The sequence below is a fragment of the Cynara cardunculus genome, assembly GCF_001531365.2.
Source record: "Cynara cardunculus var. scolymus isolate 2C chromosome LG 17, CcrdV1, whole genome shotgun sequence".
Taxonomy (NCBI): Eukaryota; Viridiplantae; Streptophyta; class Magnoliopsida; order Asterales; family Asteraceae; genus Cynara; species Cynara cardunculus.
Genome location: NC_037544.1, coordinates 6,791,456 through 6,807,301, shown reverse-complemented (window position 1 = coordinate 6,807,301; position 15,846 = coordinate 6,791,456). Strand labels below are relative to the sequence as shown.

General features: G+C 33.6%; 1 protein-coding gene across 2 annotated transcripts; it reads left to right on the top strand.

Moving 5' to 3' along the window:
* Positions 1–2,142: 2,142 nt before the first annotated feature.
* LOC112500208 (outer envelope protein 64, mitochondrial) lies at positions 2,143–11,914 on the top strand. 2 transcript variants are annotated; one of them, XM_025103575.1, is made up of 13 exons: positions 2,143–2,520; positions 3,141–3,293; positions 3,674–3,798; positions 4,458–4,583; positions 4,913–5,073; positions 5,316–5,383; positions 5,889–6,057; positions 7,647–7,781; positions 7,868–8,068; positions 8,632–8,759; positions 8,849–8,900; positions 9,810–9,879; positions 11,591–11,914. In XM_025103575.1, exons 1-13 carry the CDS (start codon positions 2,261–2,263, stop codon positions 11,671–11,673), a joined length of 1,731 nt encoding a protein of 576 aa, XP_024959343.1. In that variant the 5' UTR covers positions 2,143–2,260; the 3' UTR covers positions 11,674–11,914. The 2 variants fall into 2 exon arrangements, with proteins under 2 accessions (XP_024959343.1, XP_024959342.1); XM_025103574.1 differs by having other exon boundaries at positions 2,144–2,520; positions 4,913–5,095; positions 5,239–5,383.
* Positions 11,915–15,846: the final 3,932 nt, after the last annotated feature.

The following is a 15,846-nucleotide window of genomic DNA, read 5'->3' as shown; positions in this document are numbered from 1 at the left end:
TGCAAAGCTTCACTCCAGATGCAGAGCCTCTGCATAGTACATGTAGAGACCTCTGAGTCTCCTACTTCTATATTTGGAGGCGAAATCGTTGGACGAGTCTCTAAATCTGGAAAGGAAGACTTTAGATTTTGGAACTCTAAACCACTAATTACTATGCGAAGACGGTTATACCACGAATACGTGAAATTACCCGAAAGGACACGTGTCACTTAAATAGACCTATTTGAACCATAAGTGACAATTGTGTCTAGATACATGTTTAGGCGGGAAAAATCAATAACCGCAACACAGGAACATGACACGTGTCCCAGAAGTTACTTATTTATTAGTATTTATAGATATATCTCGCTGTTGATGTCACGTGATTGATGGACATGAATGAGACGTGAGAATTTAGGATATGTGATTTTTATCCAAAGATGACTATCCTGATAAAAATCTTTTTTTTTTAAATTCGGAAAAAGATCAAGAAAAATTCAACTTACTTTCAAATTTGAGCGTAAGTCCTTTGACAATTTATTGAATGAATAAATTCATTTTCTAAAACCGATTTAATAGATATGTTTAGTTCGTTTCTTTCACTCTTAGCTCAATTCTTTAGTTTGGATTTTAGCTCAGTTCTTTTTGTTCGTTTTTTATTAGACGTTTACTGTTTGCTTGCTTCATGGCAAAAACTAAAATACATGATTTTTTTTTTCTGTTATGATACATTTTTTGTTAGACGTTCATTGCATCTTGTTTTTTTTTGCTCATTAGATTGTTTTGTTGGAATTCTGTTTTCATTTTGGAATTGTGATAAAATTGTAGCGTCAACTTTTGTTGGTTGATTATTGAATTATTGTAACTTTAGTCGGTACAAAACCAATACAAACATGTATTAAGTGAAAAAACTGATATACATTATAACTGATTGATATATAACAGATAAAAAAACCTTGGAACCGTACAAATTATGTTCACTTTTAAATGAAAATGTTATATTTCTTTTGCTTTTTTAGTTGCATTTAAAATCTATTTAATCAATTTTAATTTTTTAACGACTTATTCGTTTCAAAAAATTCAAGAACTCAATGATTTTACAACAGTTTTATAAGTGAAGATGCTCTACCTGATTGATTTTAGAAAATCCAAAATTTAGTGGTTCAAAAATAACGTTCAACAACTTAATAGTTTAAAACCACAAGGGTTTATGGCATAGTGATTGAGCCCCGAAGATATGGTTAGAGTCGTTCCAATCTTTTTGGAGGCTTTATTACACCCTAATTAAAAGTATAGATCGTCTAAAATGAGTAATAAACAAAATAAATTATAAAAATTTCATGTTATATAAAAAATTTACAAATTAAAAACCACATAAATTTATATATATCGAGGAGTCAATTTTATTTGTAATCAATAAATTATGAAATTAGATAGTTGTTTTTGATATTGAAAAAAATCAGATAAATATGCATTAAAATCAGTTAACAGGCTGAGTTATATCAATCAGGGTCTTATGGGGCCCTAAATATGAAGGAATTCCCATATGTTTTGGGTTTGATTCCAAAATGTGCACAACAATTGTAATTATTGAATTTTTCAGTGATGATATTTTACTTTTACAAGTTTTCAGAATTAATCCAGACATATTCTGAGATAACCTTTAAAAAGAAATTAAGGGATTGTTTGTTTACCTCTTAATAGTTTCATTAATAGACAACTTTTGAATCGTTAAGATGTGAATCTTCTAAAACCCTCTGAATGATTTTGTATCATGGATCTCTCTTGATCATTAAGAGCCCTAATTTCATTGTATACAATTACCAAACAATTATATTTCGTTTTGCACTATTTCATGAGAGCTTCTTTATTATTTTACGCCAAACCATTCAGTAATTACCTAACAACCCCTAATAATTTAAAATAAGAAATTTCAATAATTTTTTTCAAAAGGAAAAAAAAATATCAAGATTCTTGGGATTTCTTTTTGAGCAAGAGATGCTATTAGGTTAGGGTAGTTTTGGTAGGATGCGCACGATAGCATGAGTGATTTCGTCCTTTCCCGCATTCCGCTGGAAGCGCACGTTAGCAAGTCATCCCGTATTCTGGTCGAAGCGCACGATATATAAAGAGCTCTCTTCTCTAAAACCCTTCTCGTTCCATTAAACCCTTCGAAACCCTCTATTTCAATCAAAACCGGAAATCGTCGAATCTCCGGCGCCGGCAATACAGATTCAAACACTAGGCGATCAGACATCACCTTCTAATCTTTAATCGATCGATGTCGCTGAAATCTGTAAATCTGGAAAAATTGAAAATCAATGTCTCAAACCCAAAAGTATTGATCGTGATCGGTGTCAGCGTTGCTGGCATCTTGATCCTTACAGCAGAGACTCGGAGGCGTCGATTAAAAGGCAGGCATACAGTGAAAGAAGATTATGGTGCTTTTGTAGAGCGGTTTGAGCTACTTCCGTTTCCTCAGCTGCCTCCTCCCGCCGCCAAACAACTTCTTTCTGGTTTAACTTTTGCAATCAATGACGTGTTAGTTTCTCTTACATGTTCTATTCTTTAATATTACATATGTATTTATGAATTATTATTATTTTACACAAGTGGATCACTGGATGATTATACCTCCTCATTGGAAGTTCAGCGTCATCGCACATATGCTATTATTTTTGTTATGTGTCTGGATGTTGTTGTGCACTCGCATGGACCATTTTTTTGCAATGATGTAATCTATACAATACAATTTTTTCTTTCTAAAAGAAAATATGTACGCCAACATGAAATGCAAAGTTTGCATGTTTAGTATTTTTATCGCACAAAATAAATAAAATTTTAGAACGGTGTTTCAGAAAAGGTATCAATGAATTTGGGTTTTTTTTGTTTGTGGGGGGAGGAGCGGACGGGAGTAAAACCAATAAGTGTTGCATTCTGTTTTGGAGATGGACTACCATTTTACTTAAAACATGAATTTTTATGTTCTCGTAGAAAATTAGCATCTTGCATCAATTAAGCTATACAAGTACAACAACTGAACTTTTATTTGGTCTAATTTTGCAACAAATTGTGAGTTTGCATTTGAAGTGTGCTACCTACATATGATATCACCTAAAAAAAAAGCTTAATTGTTGCTGAATTCTGCTATTATGCTGCAGCTTTGATGTGAAAGAGTATGTGAGTGGCTTTGGGAACCCGGATTGGAAAAGAACCCATGAGGAAGCTGGGAAGACTGCTATTGTTGTCACTACTTTGTTGAAGAATGGGGCTACTTGTGTTGGCAAGACTGTCATGGACGAGTTATCATTTGGGTACTCCTTCCTTTTTTGTTTTTATCTTTAGTATATTAAGTAGATTACATTATTGATATCTGACTTCTCGTAAAGACAAGAAGTTGCACAAACATTGTTTGTTCTAGTATTACACAATCTGTTTTGTGGTGTTAATCGCAATTCTTTTTGTATCTAATGTGTAACATATGTTCGAGGACTGGTTAGTTGTGCATTTTGGCAATGGCCACTTTAAGTTTGAAGATAAAAAAAAATATCTACTTAATTACAAAGGAAACTTTGTCATTCACTCATTCTTTTTCATTTTGTTTTCTGTGATTGCTTCGTTATCTTTTTGCAAAGTTTCTGCTAATGACGATTCACAGTTTACCTTGGAAGTGAGTGCTGGTCTATGATTTCAGGATAACTGGAGAAAATTCACATTACGGGACCCCAACAAACCCAGCAATGCCATCTTATATTCCCGGTGGACCGTCTGGTGGTTCCGCTGTTGCTGTTGCAGCAGAGCTTGTTGATTTTGCTATCGGTATTGTTCTATCATTTGTAGATGTAAATGTTGACAAAGGGAATATGCAAGCACTTACAGTAATTTGAAGATAATCTTTCTTTTTTTCGTCTTCATTCCCGTCCACATCCCCTCATGAAAAAGGGATTGAAACTCAAATGTTTAAAACTACAAGCAGTCAAGCATGTAGAATAATAAATTCTTAGAAAGTAGATCTAGCTACCGTTTAACAATTTTTTTTGAAGCGGATGAGGTTGCCTGGTGGCCTCAGTTGGAGATGGAGGTGCACTGTGTTAATGGGTTGAATATGATTCAAATTGGTTCAGTTTGCAGTGTGATAGGATTGGCGGGTCCAGGAAATGAATGGGGTGGGGGCACGTTGGATGGGATTTGAGGGAGGTAAGCATATGGGATTGGGGGGAAACCATGTAAGACGAAGGTGAAAGTAGAAAATTTAAACTAGTCAACTAAGGTTTATGGTTTTTGACTGGGGGCCTTTCCCCCCACTGCTTAAAGGCTGGATCCGCTCATGGATAGGAATATCCTTGAATCTTGAGAATAAGGATTCATTGTGGTCATGTGTATAAAAGGAGAGATTGCTGTTGTTTCGTGTGAGATTTTCTTCATGACTTTTAAATCGGTGAAATGCGTATGACATATGCCTTTCGTTGACTTCTCAGGTACTGATACAATCGGGGGAGTGAGAATTCCAGCTGCATATTGTGGCGTACTTGGATTCCGGCCTTCACATGGAGTTATATCCACTGTTGGGGTTCTCCCAAATTCACAGAGTTTAGACACTGTTGGTATGTAGTCTCGGTATGTTCTATGTATTTTCGTTTAGCCTTTCAGTTTTTTTGTCGAACTACATGTCTGTTAGAGGTCTTCAATTTTATTGCTGCTTCTTTGGCATTCATGTATATGAAGCACTTTTTTCACAATGAAACGTTTGACATGCAACCCAACTTATGTGGAGTATTGAGCCTCTTAGTTTGTATGAAACTGACCAACTACTTGAATTCTTTCAGTCAACCGGTTGGATGTTTTCTTGCCCCATTATTCTGAGATTTCTTTATGACTTTTACTAATAGCCTATGCTAATAATGATGTATCCATGATGATGAAAAAATTTCAGGAATATTTGCTCGTGATCCTTCTGTATTGCATCGTGTTGGACATGTCCTCCTTCAGTTAAACCCAGTGGAGCCTAGAAGGACAAGACGCATAATAGTGGCTGATGATTTATTTCAGCTATCTAAAGTTCCTCAACAGAAGACTGTATATATTGTTAGCAAAGTAACTGAAAAGTTATCTGGTTGTAAGTTCCTTCACAGGATTTTTATGTCCCAAATTATATAACTTATTATATCATTGGCTTCTGCTTTGCGGATCAAAAAACAAAGGGGCGTCATTAGTTATGATAACTGCATGTTGTTCTTTTTTTGTTCAATCTTTCTGCAGACCAACCACCAAAGCATATGAATATTGGTCAGTATATTTTGTCAAATGTTCCAAGCCTAAAATATTTTCATGAGCAGACATCAAACCCGCAGAAGGGAACAAATACTTTGAAAGCTCTTTCTTCAGCTATGTTATTGTTACAGAGGTATAACATTTTTTTTTGCATCTGCATTGGTTTAGTTCTTTGTGTATTGAGGTGGCAAACATTCACAGTCGCAGTTAGTGATGTTGAGCCTAATTTTTTGGAGATGATCGTGGAATCATTATGCTAGATAGATGCTAAGAGAAGATTAATACAGTTTCTAGGAAGGGGTGAACCAGGCTGTACTGCTCATTTGTGTGTCTATCCTTTCTTTTCATTTGTATACTCTCAATTAAGTACGAGGATGAAATTTGAGTAACGTTTCTTCCATGAGTTTCATCCATAATAATGTGTAACTACTATTCTTTTTACATATTGTTTCCAACAACGTTCCAGGAAAACATTTTCTGTTCACATGATCCTGCCACCAGTTTTGAGTCTATACTTTGCATTCTTTTTGCAATCTATGGATGTTGTTGTGCCCCCTTTTATTTTATATGTGTACATATGAGTTTTATTGCAATCATCACCCTAACAATTTATTGGCATCCCACTGATGACTTTTCAGATATGAATTCAAAACCAATCATGAAGAATGGATTAATACAGTCAAACCCAGGCTAGGATCTGGTGTGTTTGATCAAATTCATGCAGCAATTACAGCTCAACATGAAAATATAAAAGCTTACTACAAGGTCAGGACAGAAATGCGAGCAGCTCTATGCAGTCTCTTGAAGGTACTTCACATCATTGACTGAAGGAGCATGTGGCCATATTTTGTTTGTAAGCCTATATTTTCTGTTGCATTATAAGATTGTATTGTTATTAATGGGTTCTTGTCACATAAATCACTTTGTCGTTAGTTTGTTCTAGCTTGTCTTTATCCTAATGCAAGGGATATTAGTGCTTCAACTTGACACTTAATTTCTTGTCAACACCTCTTGTGAGTCTTATCCCACATTTGAACGATTTTAAATCTTGAAGGTACTCATGTCTATTTTTTTGTTCATGGGATGATGGGAAAGCTACTTAATTGCTTGTTTATGAGGTTGCTGATCATGTTAATTGATGCCGAATGTATCTTACTGAACTCGGTGAATGATAATCCAAGCGTTAGCGCTCTGATGAAGGCATTCACCAATAGTCTATAAATATCCTGAAACTGGAGAAAGCTATTATCTTTCTCCTGATAATAGAATGATCTCAATGGCAGGTTTCTTTCATTAGTTAAATAATGGGGTGTCTTTATGCTTTTAATGACGGTATTCGATATTATCTTCATGCAAAACGTTTGTATTCTCAATACACTGTAGAACTAGAATTTTGTTGTTTAGAAATCTTATCATGTCTTCTTTTCCATATATTTTATTTTTTCTAGCAGTTTGGTGTATGACTAATAATCGGTTGATATATGTCTCCAATATGGCTCACTTAGACCACTTTACCTGATGTTAGCATGGCAGCTGTAAATACAGCTGCATATTGTTTTCAATCCACCAAGCAGCCTTTGTACATGGTCTATTCAGTATTGCATAAACCCAGCTTCCCTAAACTTTTGGACCTATCAACTATTTTTAGCCAACGTGAGAGACTTGTCTCCTAAATGATGCCCATCTCTCAATCTTGCTACCATCAGAACTCGAATTGGAAACTTATATAGTTATATTACAGCTAAATGACATATGGATAAATGCAACTATTTATAACTAATTTAAGATGTGTTTCAAATTTTGCACTTGGATATGGGACATCTTGTGTCTGTTTTTTAGAAAGATCATCAGATTCAAGAAAGGAAAGTGAAATAATTGTTTTTCTTAACCATGTAAACTAGTAACTGTATGGAACTAGTATGTGGAATTTCAGATTTTTGTTTTACCATTAAAATCAAGTAGTTTATGCCTGCATGCCTTGCTCTACTCCATGGGGCAAGTTAGTTTTGATGTACTCTAGTGGGAACTTGGATGAACTTTCTTCTCTCTTCAAAAATGCAAAATTATCCGGGAATAAGAGAATTAGCTGATGTGAGACTCCAACACGCCCTGTCAAGCGGAGGCTAGATGTCGATCCCATGGCGGTGCTAGATGTTGGCTCAGATACCATGTTATAATATGTTGAACCCTGATTTTTTCTCTCTAAAAGATCCCTTCTAGAGATGGTTTGTGGGTTGGTCTGTGACTAGCCAATGTAAGATGCCAATAGAATGTAGTTACTTTGACACATAACAATTATAGGAGCATATTCTCTTTTATTCTCTGTGCTTTATGTTCTATTTACTGCGATCACGAGAATTTACATGATGCCAATTGATACGTGTCCTGCTGCGCAGGATGATGGAATTCTGGTTCTTCCTACGGTTGCTGATACTCCATTAAAACTTAATTCAAAAAAAGCTATGTTGTCTGAATTTCATGATAGGGCATTTGCTTTATTAAGCATCACTACTATGTCTGGCTGCTGTCAGGTAATTTTATATGAGGGTAACTTCATTAACTTTTTGCTTTATTGGATCATCCCACTTTATATGACTGTCATACAAATTGTCTCCAGGCTACTGTTCCTTTTGGAAAACACGAAGATTGTCCGGTTGGTGTTTCTTTTATTGCATTTCATGGATCAGACAAGTTTCTCCTTGATACTGTATTGGACATGTACCAATCTCTACAAGGACAAGTTAGTGCTATTACTAGTTTGCCACCATCGTTAGACTTGAATGGCAACATGGATGCTTCTGAATTGTTGAAGGAGAAGGTTTTACCCTCTTTAATTCTATGATTTTGTTGCATGCCAGTATGAATTAACTGATGATTTGATTTGCTGCATGCATGAAAAGTTTCATACTTGTGCTTACATTTTACATAAAATGTTCTTATATATATAGCATATAGCAAGGTTATGGTGATTGAGCTAGGTGTTGGAATATAGAAATATTATTACTGGAATACACCCATATAGGCTCAGCCACATATGTGGATATATGCTGCACTTTCAAAGAAATTATTACACTGGCTCTTTCACATTCTAAAATGACATGCACTTTTTTTTTAAATCAACATTTTGTTTGCAATCTTTTAACAAGATATAACAAGCAGAAGTTGGTTCAAAGTGGGAGGCCTCCTTTGTTACTGTTCCTATCTCCTACTTTTGTTATGCATAAAATCAGCAGTAATTAATCGTAGTCTAACCCATAATGCCTTGATTGTTAGTTTTAGCTCTTACTAATTTGAACTCTCTTTATATGTATTTTATGTTCTTTAAAGGCCATTGAAAAGCAATTTTTTAGTTAGTTTCATATTTTTTGGTATCTTTTTCAGGGAAATGCTGCATACAAGGGAAGACAATGGAATAAAGCTGTAAGTTATTATACTGAAGCTATTAAGTTGGATGAATCGAATGCTACTTTCTACTGCAACAGAGCAGCTGCGTACTTAGAATTAGGATGGTATGTTTTCAGACTTCGAACTGTTTGATATAATGATTTGGTATTTATATACGTTTTGCTCCACTGACATGAGTATGGTTATATCCCAGCTTTCAGCAAGCTGAGGAGGACTGCAGCAGAGCAATATCACTTGATAAGAAGGTCAGTGCTGATTCAAATGATACGTAGTTCATTGTTACTGTACTATTTTGACGTGTGTTGCTTGTTTTTAATTTGGGTTTAAGGCTTAGACGTGTAATTCTAGTGGAGCTGTTCATTTGTACTGTATCTGTGAGCTAGGTCGAAAGGTTGAGCTGGAAGTAGAAAAGAGGTTTTAATTAATGGAATTTGAAAGGGTATAGTTTGTGTTTGCAAGGATATCGGTGGAATGTGGATATGTTGGAAATCTTACTTTTCAGTTTAAAAATCCCATATGATGAAATATATGAGCAAAATATAGAGAGAAGTAAATGTTCCCAGGTTTCAATCTTTTCGAGAACTTTGTATTTCACCAGCTGTTTTCTATGCACCAATTTATTCCAAGAATTTACATATCTTGAAAAATGTACTAAGTAGTGTGAGGCAGTGAGGTCACAACGCTTTTCAAGGCGTGATATATGGCAGCAAATCTTATATCATACATCATATTATATATATGTGTATACATATAACCATATGTTTTCTAATGTTACTCAACGAGTCAATAAAATTAAACAATTTAAATTTGGGTATATATTAAAAACTAACAAATAAGACATTAAAAAGGTAAGAAAAATCAAATATCGTGTTACAAAACTGCGCATTAGGCCATGGCGTGAGACGCAAGCCTTGAACCATGGCGGCTGTTGCGCCAAGCTTTTTAGAACACTGCTTGAATACTCTTTCAGTTTGCATGCCAAGATTAAACATGGAGTAGAGAACCTGTTTCTTAAGGTGATGAAATGTATAAATGTTTGAGAACTTGTTGCATCATATATGTGCTGCTCATCACTTGAAAATAATTTCCTACGCTTTTGACATTAGTTTGTCTCTAAAATTGGATGCATGCTAACTAATTTCTTCTTTGTGCAGAATGTGAAGGCGTACTTGAGACGGGGAACTGCTAGAGAATCAGTTCTGTACTACAAGGAGGCTCTTCAAGGTGTGTGTTCTTCTATTTTGGTAGATTTCGTAATAAAAACTGCACTTATTTTCTAGACAACTAATGTCTTTAGAGATTGTTTTTAGTACTCCCAGACCCAAAATAAAAGCTATGTCTTGTTGTGGAAGACTGATGATTGAAGTTCAACTTTGCCTTTTCCCCCTCCGTTAGCTTTCTTAGTGTGGTTTTAAATCTATCTTTGACGTACAAGTAAACTGTAGTGCAGGCAAACTTTAAACACTATTATTATGGTCATTTTTTTGTGAGTAATCAAGAAAATGTGCTGTTGTTCTTTTCGTCAGTACTTGATCTTCCAACTTGTAAGTGGTTGGTATTTTGAACTTATGTGCTGAGTTGTATTCTGATGATGCTAATTCGAAGAAGGGGAGAACTTGATTCTTGAAGTCATTTTAGAGGATGTATATATGGCATAATTCTGCACTGAACATCGAAACCAAGTTATGTTATAGGTATGCAAACAAAGGGACACAGAGGAGACCTAGAAGTAGAATCATTGGTGCATACATGCTTTAGGGTGTGTTTGGTAGGTGGATTGGACTGGACTGGCAAGAGTGAAGTAGGCCGGTGAACGAATTGTGGACGGTTTTAGGGTTTTTTTTGACATGGCTAGTTTAGTAATTTATCGATCTTGCCCCATTTTCCTGATTTGTGTTCTACCTATTTTGGTGTGACAGAAAAATGCATTTTTGTCCTAGTCTATGTGGGACAACAAGTTCTTGTATTATTTGTCCTGCGTACCAAACGCACCCAACTGAGTTCTAAAAATCTCTTCACTCTTGTTTTCTGAATTAGGTTGAAACATTATCCGAATCTAAATGCTATAGCCTAGATGAAACCTATACTGGTGATTGGGAGATGAGATGAAATGATTTGACCTAGTAGGTGTCAAGTCAAGTTGGAGCTCTTCGTGTTAAGTTGTGATGTAGCTCTGAAAAATATACCTGTGATTTTTTATGGTTCCTCACTGATGATCCTCAATGAAAAATTGATGTCGAGTGTGGTCGGTACACATAAACACTAGTTTAGGCATTTGATTGCTGTATATGTGGGAATACTACTTTGGTTTCATATTGATCAGTGTGTGGAACACATCAGATTTTCATCAAAACTTCATGCTTTTGTGATTTTATTGCTATCAAGCCTCTGAACTCCTGAATGCCTTGGCATATATGATCCTGTCTAGAATTTAGGTTTGAAACAAGAAGGTAAAATTATCAAGAACAAACACAAAGCATACACAATTTTGTATTCAAGTGTTACACTTATGATTAACGGCATGCATATGGTCCATGGCTTTGCCTGTGAGATACCGCATGAGCTCTTTTTTCTACTCGCTCTGTCCCAAAATAAATGTCCACAATGAAAAAGGCACACGGCTTTAGAAATGTGTAATTGTTACACTTTTTATTTGACTAAATGACAATTTTGCCCTTATAATAGAGGTAGTAATGGATTTCTTCATCTCATGAAAGGGTAGAATTGGAAAGTAGACACTTGTTAAAAAGAAGAGTATTCTTTTCCATTTCTGCTCTTTTCGTTACTTTTACTTTAAATGTATGCACTTATGTTTTCATAGTAATGCATCATAATAAATTATCGTTCGGATTGGGGACACGGTTAATGCTCATTTTAAGCATTTCAAAACAAAGTTACAGTTCATACCAGTTCTTTTTCTTTCTAATGCCTGCAGATTTTAAGCACGCGCTCGTACTAGAACCCCAAAATAAGGTTGCAAAAGGGGCTGAGAAGAGGCTGCGGAAACTAGTAAGTTAATATACTACTTGGGGCGCTTTTGCATCTGATAAATAATTCCATTCCGGAATCTTCTCTTGTGCAACGACATGGAAGGTCCATTCAAAGTTAACACCCAACGGAAGCTGCTTGGAAATACGTTTTGTAATATTTATGAAACTGTAGCTGGTTTTCTGCAGCCAGGGTTTTGTGAAATTGTGATAGTGTAATTGATTTTGTGGAGAGAATATGATTTTATTGCCTAGTATGAGTTGTTCCATCATCCATGTGCCATTGATGCTGCAACTTTATTGGTTTCTATTGGATTCGATTCGAGCACCAGATCAAATGGTTCATTTGATTGGATTGGCTCGTGTTTATGTCAAAAATTACGTACACCATGGACCCCTTTTCGGAGTCTCATCCAAAATGACGACAAAGATGAATGGGTTTGGTCCCGATCTCTGGTGTGTATCCCTATCTCCACCGAGAAATACTTTGTCTAGGTCGATGTCCGTTTGTACAAATCTGTACCACTCTCTCTTACTTCTCCCATAATTTCATGGTATGTTTCAGTAGTTTTTTACTGCGGTATTTTCAGCAATTTCGTTTGTCGTCTTTGTTCTTGTATAACGATAGTAGAGAATTTTGTGCGTTGTCTTTGTTCTTGTATAGTTATGTTAGGGGTCGTTTACCAAATACTTACCTGGTAAGCGTTTACGATTATTTTAAAACCAATGAAAAGATTTTACCCAAAAAACAAAGCATAAAAATTGAAATAAATGTCATACACGATGTTTTCATATCTGGAATCACTTAAATAAATAAGTTATACAAAGAATCTGTAAATGTCACAAAAGGGAATGTAGTTTTAGGCTTTGATTTCTTTGACGAATTTGATGCTTAACTTTTTTGTTTTCGAGCATCGGATTCCGACTTCCATCCACGTATTTGGTTTTTATAAACCGGTGTTTAATCTTTGTTTATTAAAACGAGTTTATATTTAAATGCATTTAAATCGAATAAAACTCGTTCATATATGAAATTGGCACAAGTCCACAATAACAGGGATATCATCCAGAAACTCAAACTTAAGTCTTACGATCAACGCTAAAGTCGTAAAGATACTGTTAAAATTTGATTATTTAAGCGACGGACATTTTGGCCATGCACGAGTTGTTTTTTTAATTCTTAAAACTGTTCAATACAACAGTATTTTCACTGAATATAGGGAATTGGAAAGGGTGTCTTCAAGAAAGGCTGTAAACGAGGGAGAATACTCTTACTGATTAGTGCTTACCGAGTAGGAGGTGTTTATCGGGTAAGAGATGCTTACCGACAATTCATTTTGATGGTTGAGAATGTTAATTGATAAGGTCAGTGAAGATCATGACTTTTGCCAGTAATCGTTTATCACGATAAACAACTCCTTAAAAGTCTGGTTGCACATAAACCTCATAGACCGACTATTTAATCTAACCCAATCCGAAAAATAGGTTGATGAACCCAATCCGATTCAGGCCAAAGTCCAAACGGGTCCAATATCATATAGGTTTAACCTAACCTGATAAGTCCGACCAAAAATACCTATTTCCTTATTAAGCCTTTTGTAAAACCATAGTTTTAATATTATTTAAATATTGTAAAGGCTAAACAACGTCAGCTATTCAAATATTGTAAAACCATAGTTTTAATATTATTTAAGTAATACATTGTTTTATAAATATAAGTTAATTTATTTTTAAGTACATGTTTGAATGAATATAAGCTATCTTATTAAAATACTGATTGAAGTAGCGTTTTGGGGGGGTTTATTGTCACTTTTTTTTAATTAAGAATCGTATTAATATTAATTATTATTTATTAATATTAATTGTAAATAAATATTTATACTATATTATAAAGCATTTGACAAAAACTTTTAAAAACTTTTTTTATGCATGAAGTACTAGATATTGATGCATGTTACTTAAAATTCAAGATTACAAGTAAATTATGCATAAGTGCAATTTATTAAAGCTTCATGTTTGAATTCATGTAACTAACTGCGAATAAACATAATCAAATATATGATAAACATTTTATTTTAAAATATATTTAGGATAATTATCGAGTTCTAACAAAATAACTAATTATTATATTTATAAGAAAATTATATTATTATACCAAATATAAATTTACTTCATTATTGAACCTAAATTAAATTAAAAAAAAAGTGAATTAAAAAATTACACAAAAATGAGAATTTTAAATAGTTAATTTGATACTAATATTGATAGATTTTTGTCATTTTTTTATAATATTTTCAAAATTATATTTTATTCAAAAACAAAAACATCATCGCTTTTTTAAAATCACATAAGACCATACTATAATCGAGTAATAAAAATGTAATTCAATTATCTTTGTAATTATTTATAAAAAAATTATAAATTATTTATAAATAATAAAAATAAGAAAAATTAATTAAAATAGTCACTTTTACCCATTGATTTCATCTTTTAGCCATTTTTTTTATAAGATTTATCAAAATAGCCGTAGGTCCGCAATTTAAAAAAAATTGTGGACCTAGCCGAAAAATGTAATTTTTTTTGCGGATCTGAGTAAGAAATGATTTTTTTTGCGGACTTGGGGTGACAAAAGTACTGTTTTTTGTGGATAAGGATAGAAAGTGTATTTTTTTGTCTTTTAACTAGGTATGCAATTACGGATGTGGGTTATGCGAACCTATGACTATTCTGGTAAACTTGGATAGAAAATGACTAAAAGGTGAAACCGACCCTGAAAATGGTTATTTTAATAAATTTCCCTAAAAGTAATTACATTGTCTTTTACTGATTGATTATTACAGAACAAATGTTTTTAACATCTTCGAAAACATTTTTACAAACAAATTTTATAAAATCCCATAAAATACCAGATTTCTAAATTCAATATTTATCCCGAGATTTCAATTGCAGACTTTCCTTTAAAACCAAACACGAGATTTTAACAGAATTTAATATCAAATTCCTCGAAATCCTATTAAATCCAACAAACCACTACAACAAAAATGGGTTTATAGGACATCCCCAATCTTTAAGCGTCCCAATAGAACGTCTTATAGGACTTAATTTATGAACCAAGATATAAAGCGTTCTATCTAAAGATGTTGTAATAAGTTTATATGACGCTTTTGGGCGTCTTAATAAGTTTTTTTTTGAACATTTTAATACAAAGTGTCGCATTAGCAACTTTATATGACACTTTTGAGAAAGTGTCCTGTAAACTCAATTTTTTATAGGACATTTCTTTTTATAGGACATTTTTTTATAGGACAATTTTTCAAATAGTGTCCTATAAAGTTAATAATATGACGCTTTATATTAAAAGTGTCCTAAAAAACTTATCACGACGTCAAAAAACGTCATATAAACTTATTACAACGTCTTTAGATATGACATTTTATTTTCTTGGTCCTATAAACTAAGTCCTATAAAGAGGTCTATTAGAACACTTATAATTTGGAAGTGTCCTATAACCCGATTTTGTTCTACTATATTATAAAGCATTTGACAAAAACTCTTAAAAACCATTTTTTATGCATGAAGTATTGTTTATTGATGCATATTACTTATTTTTTTTTTGATTAACCTGGATATTCAACTCGCTATGCGAACTGACTAATCCCAGGGCGACTATCTGCTTTGCAGATAGCCGGAGTCACCGCATTTGAATCTCCGTGGCCACAAGGAGATTTTTATTATTCTTTGGATTTGAATCTGGGACCTCCTGGTACTTTTGACCTTTGGAGCCAAGCTCAAACCAATGAGACACCACCCTTATAACTAACTGCTGATAAACATAATCAAATACATGATAAACATTCATTTTAAATATAAAGAATCTAGAAATTAAGATAATCATTGAGTTCTAACAGAATGTTTAATTATTATTTATACTATATTATAAAACATTTGACAAAAACTCTTAAAAACCATTTTTTATGCATAAAGTATTGCTTATTAATGCATGTTACTTAATCTCAAGATTACAAATAAATTGTACGTAAGTACAACTTATTAAAGCTCCATATCTGAATTCGTGTAACTAACTGCACATAAACATAATCAAATACAAAATAAACATCTCATTTTAAATATAAAAAATCTAAAATATAATTAAGATAATTATTGAGTTCTAACATAATACTTAATTATTATCTTTATAAAATGT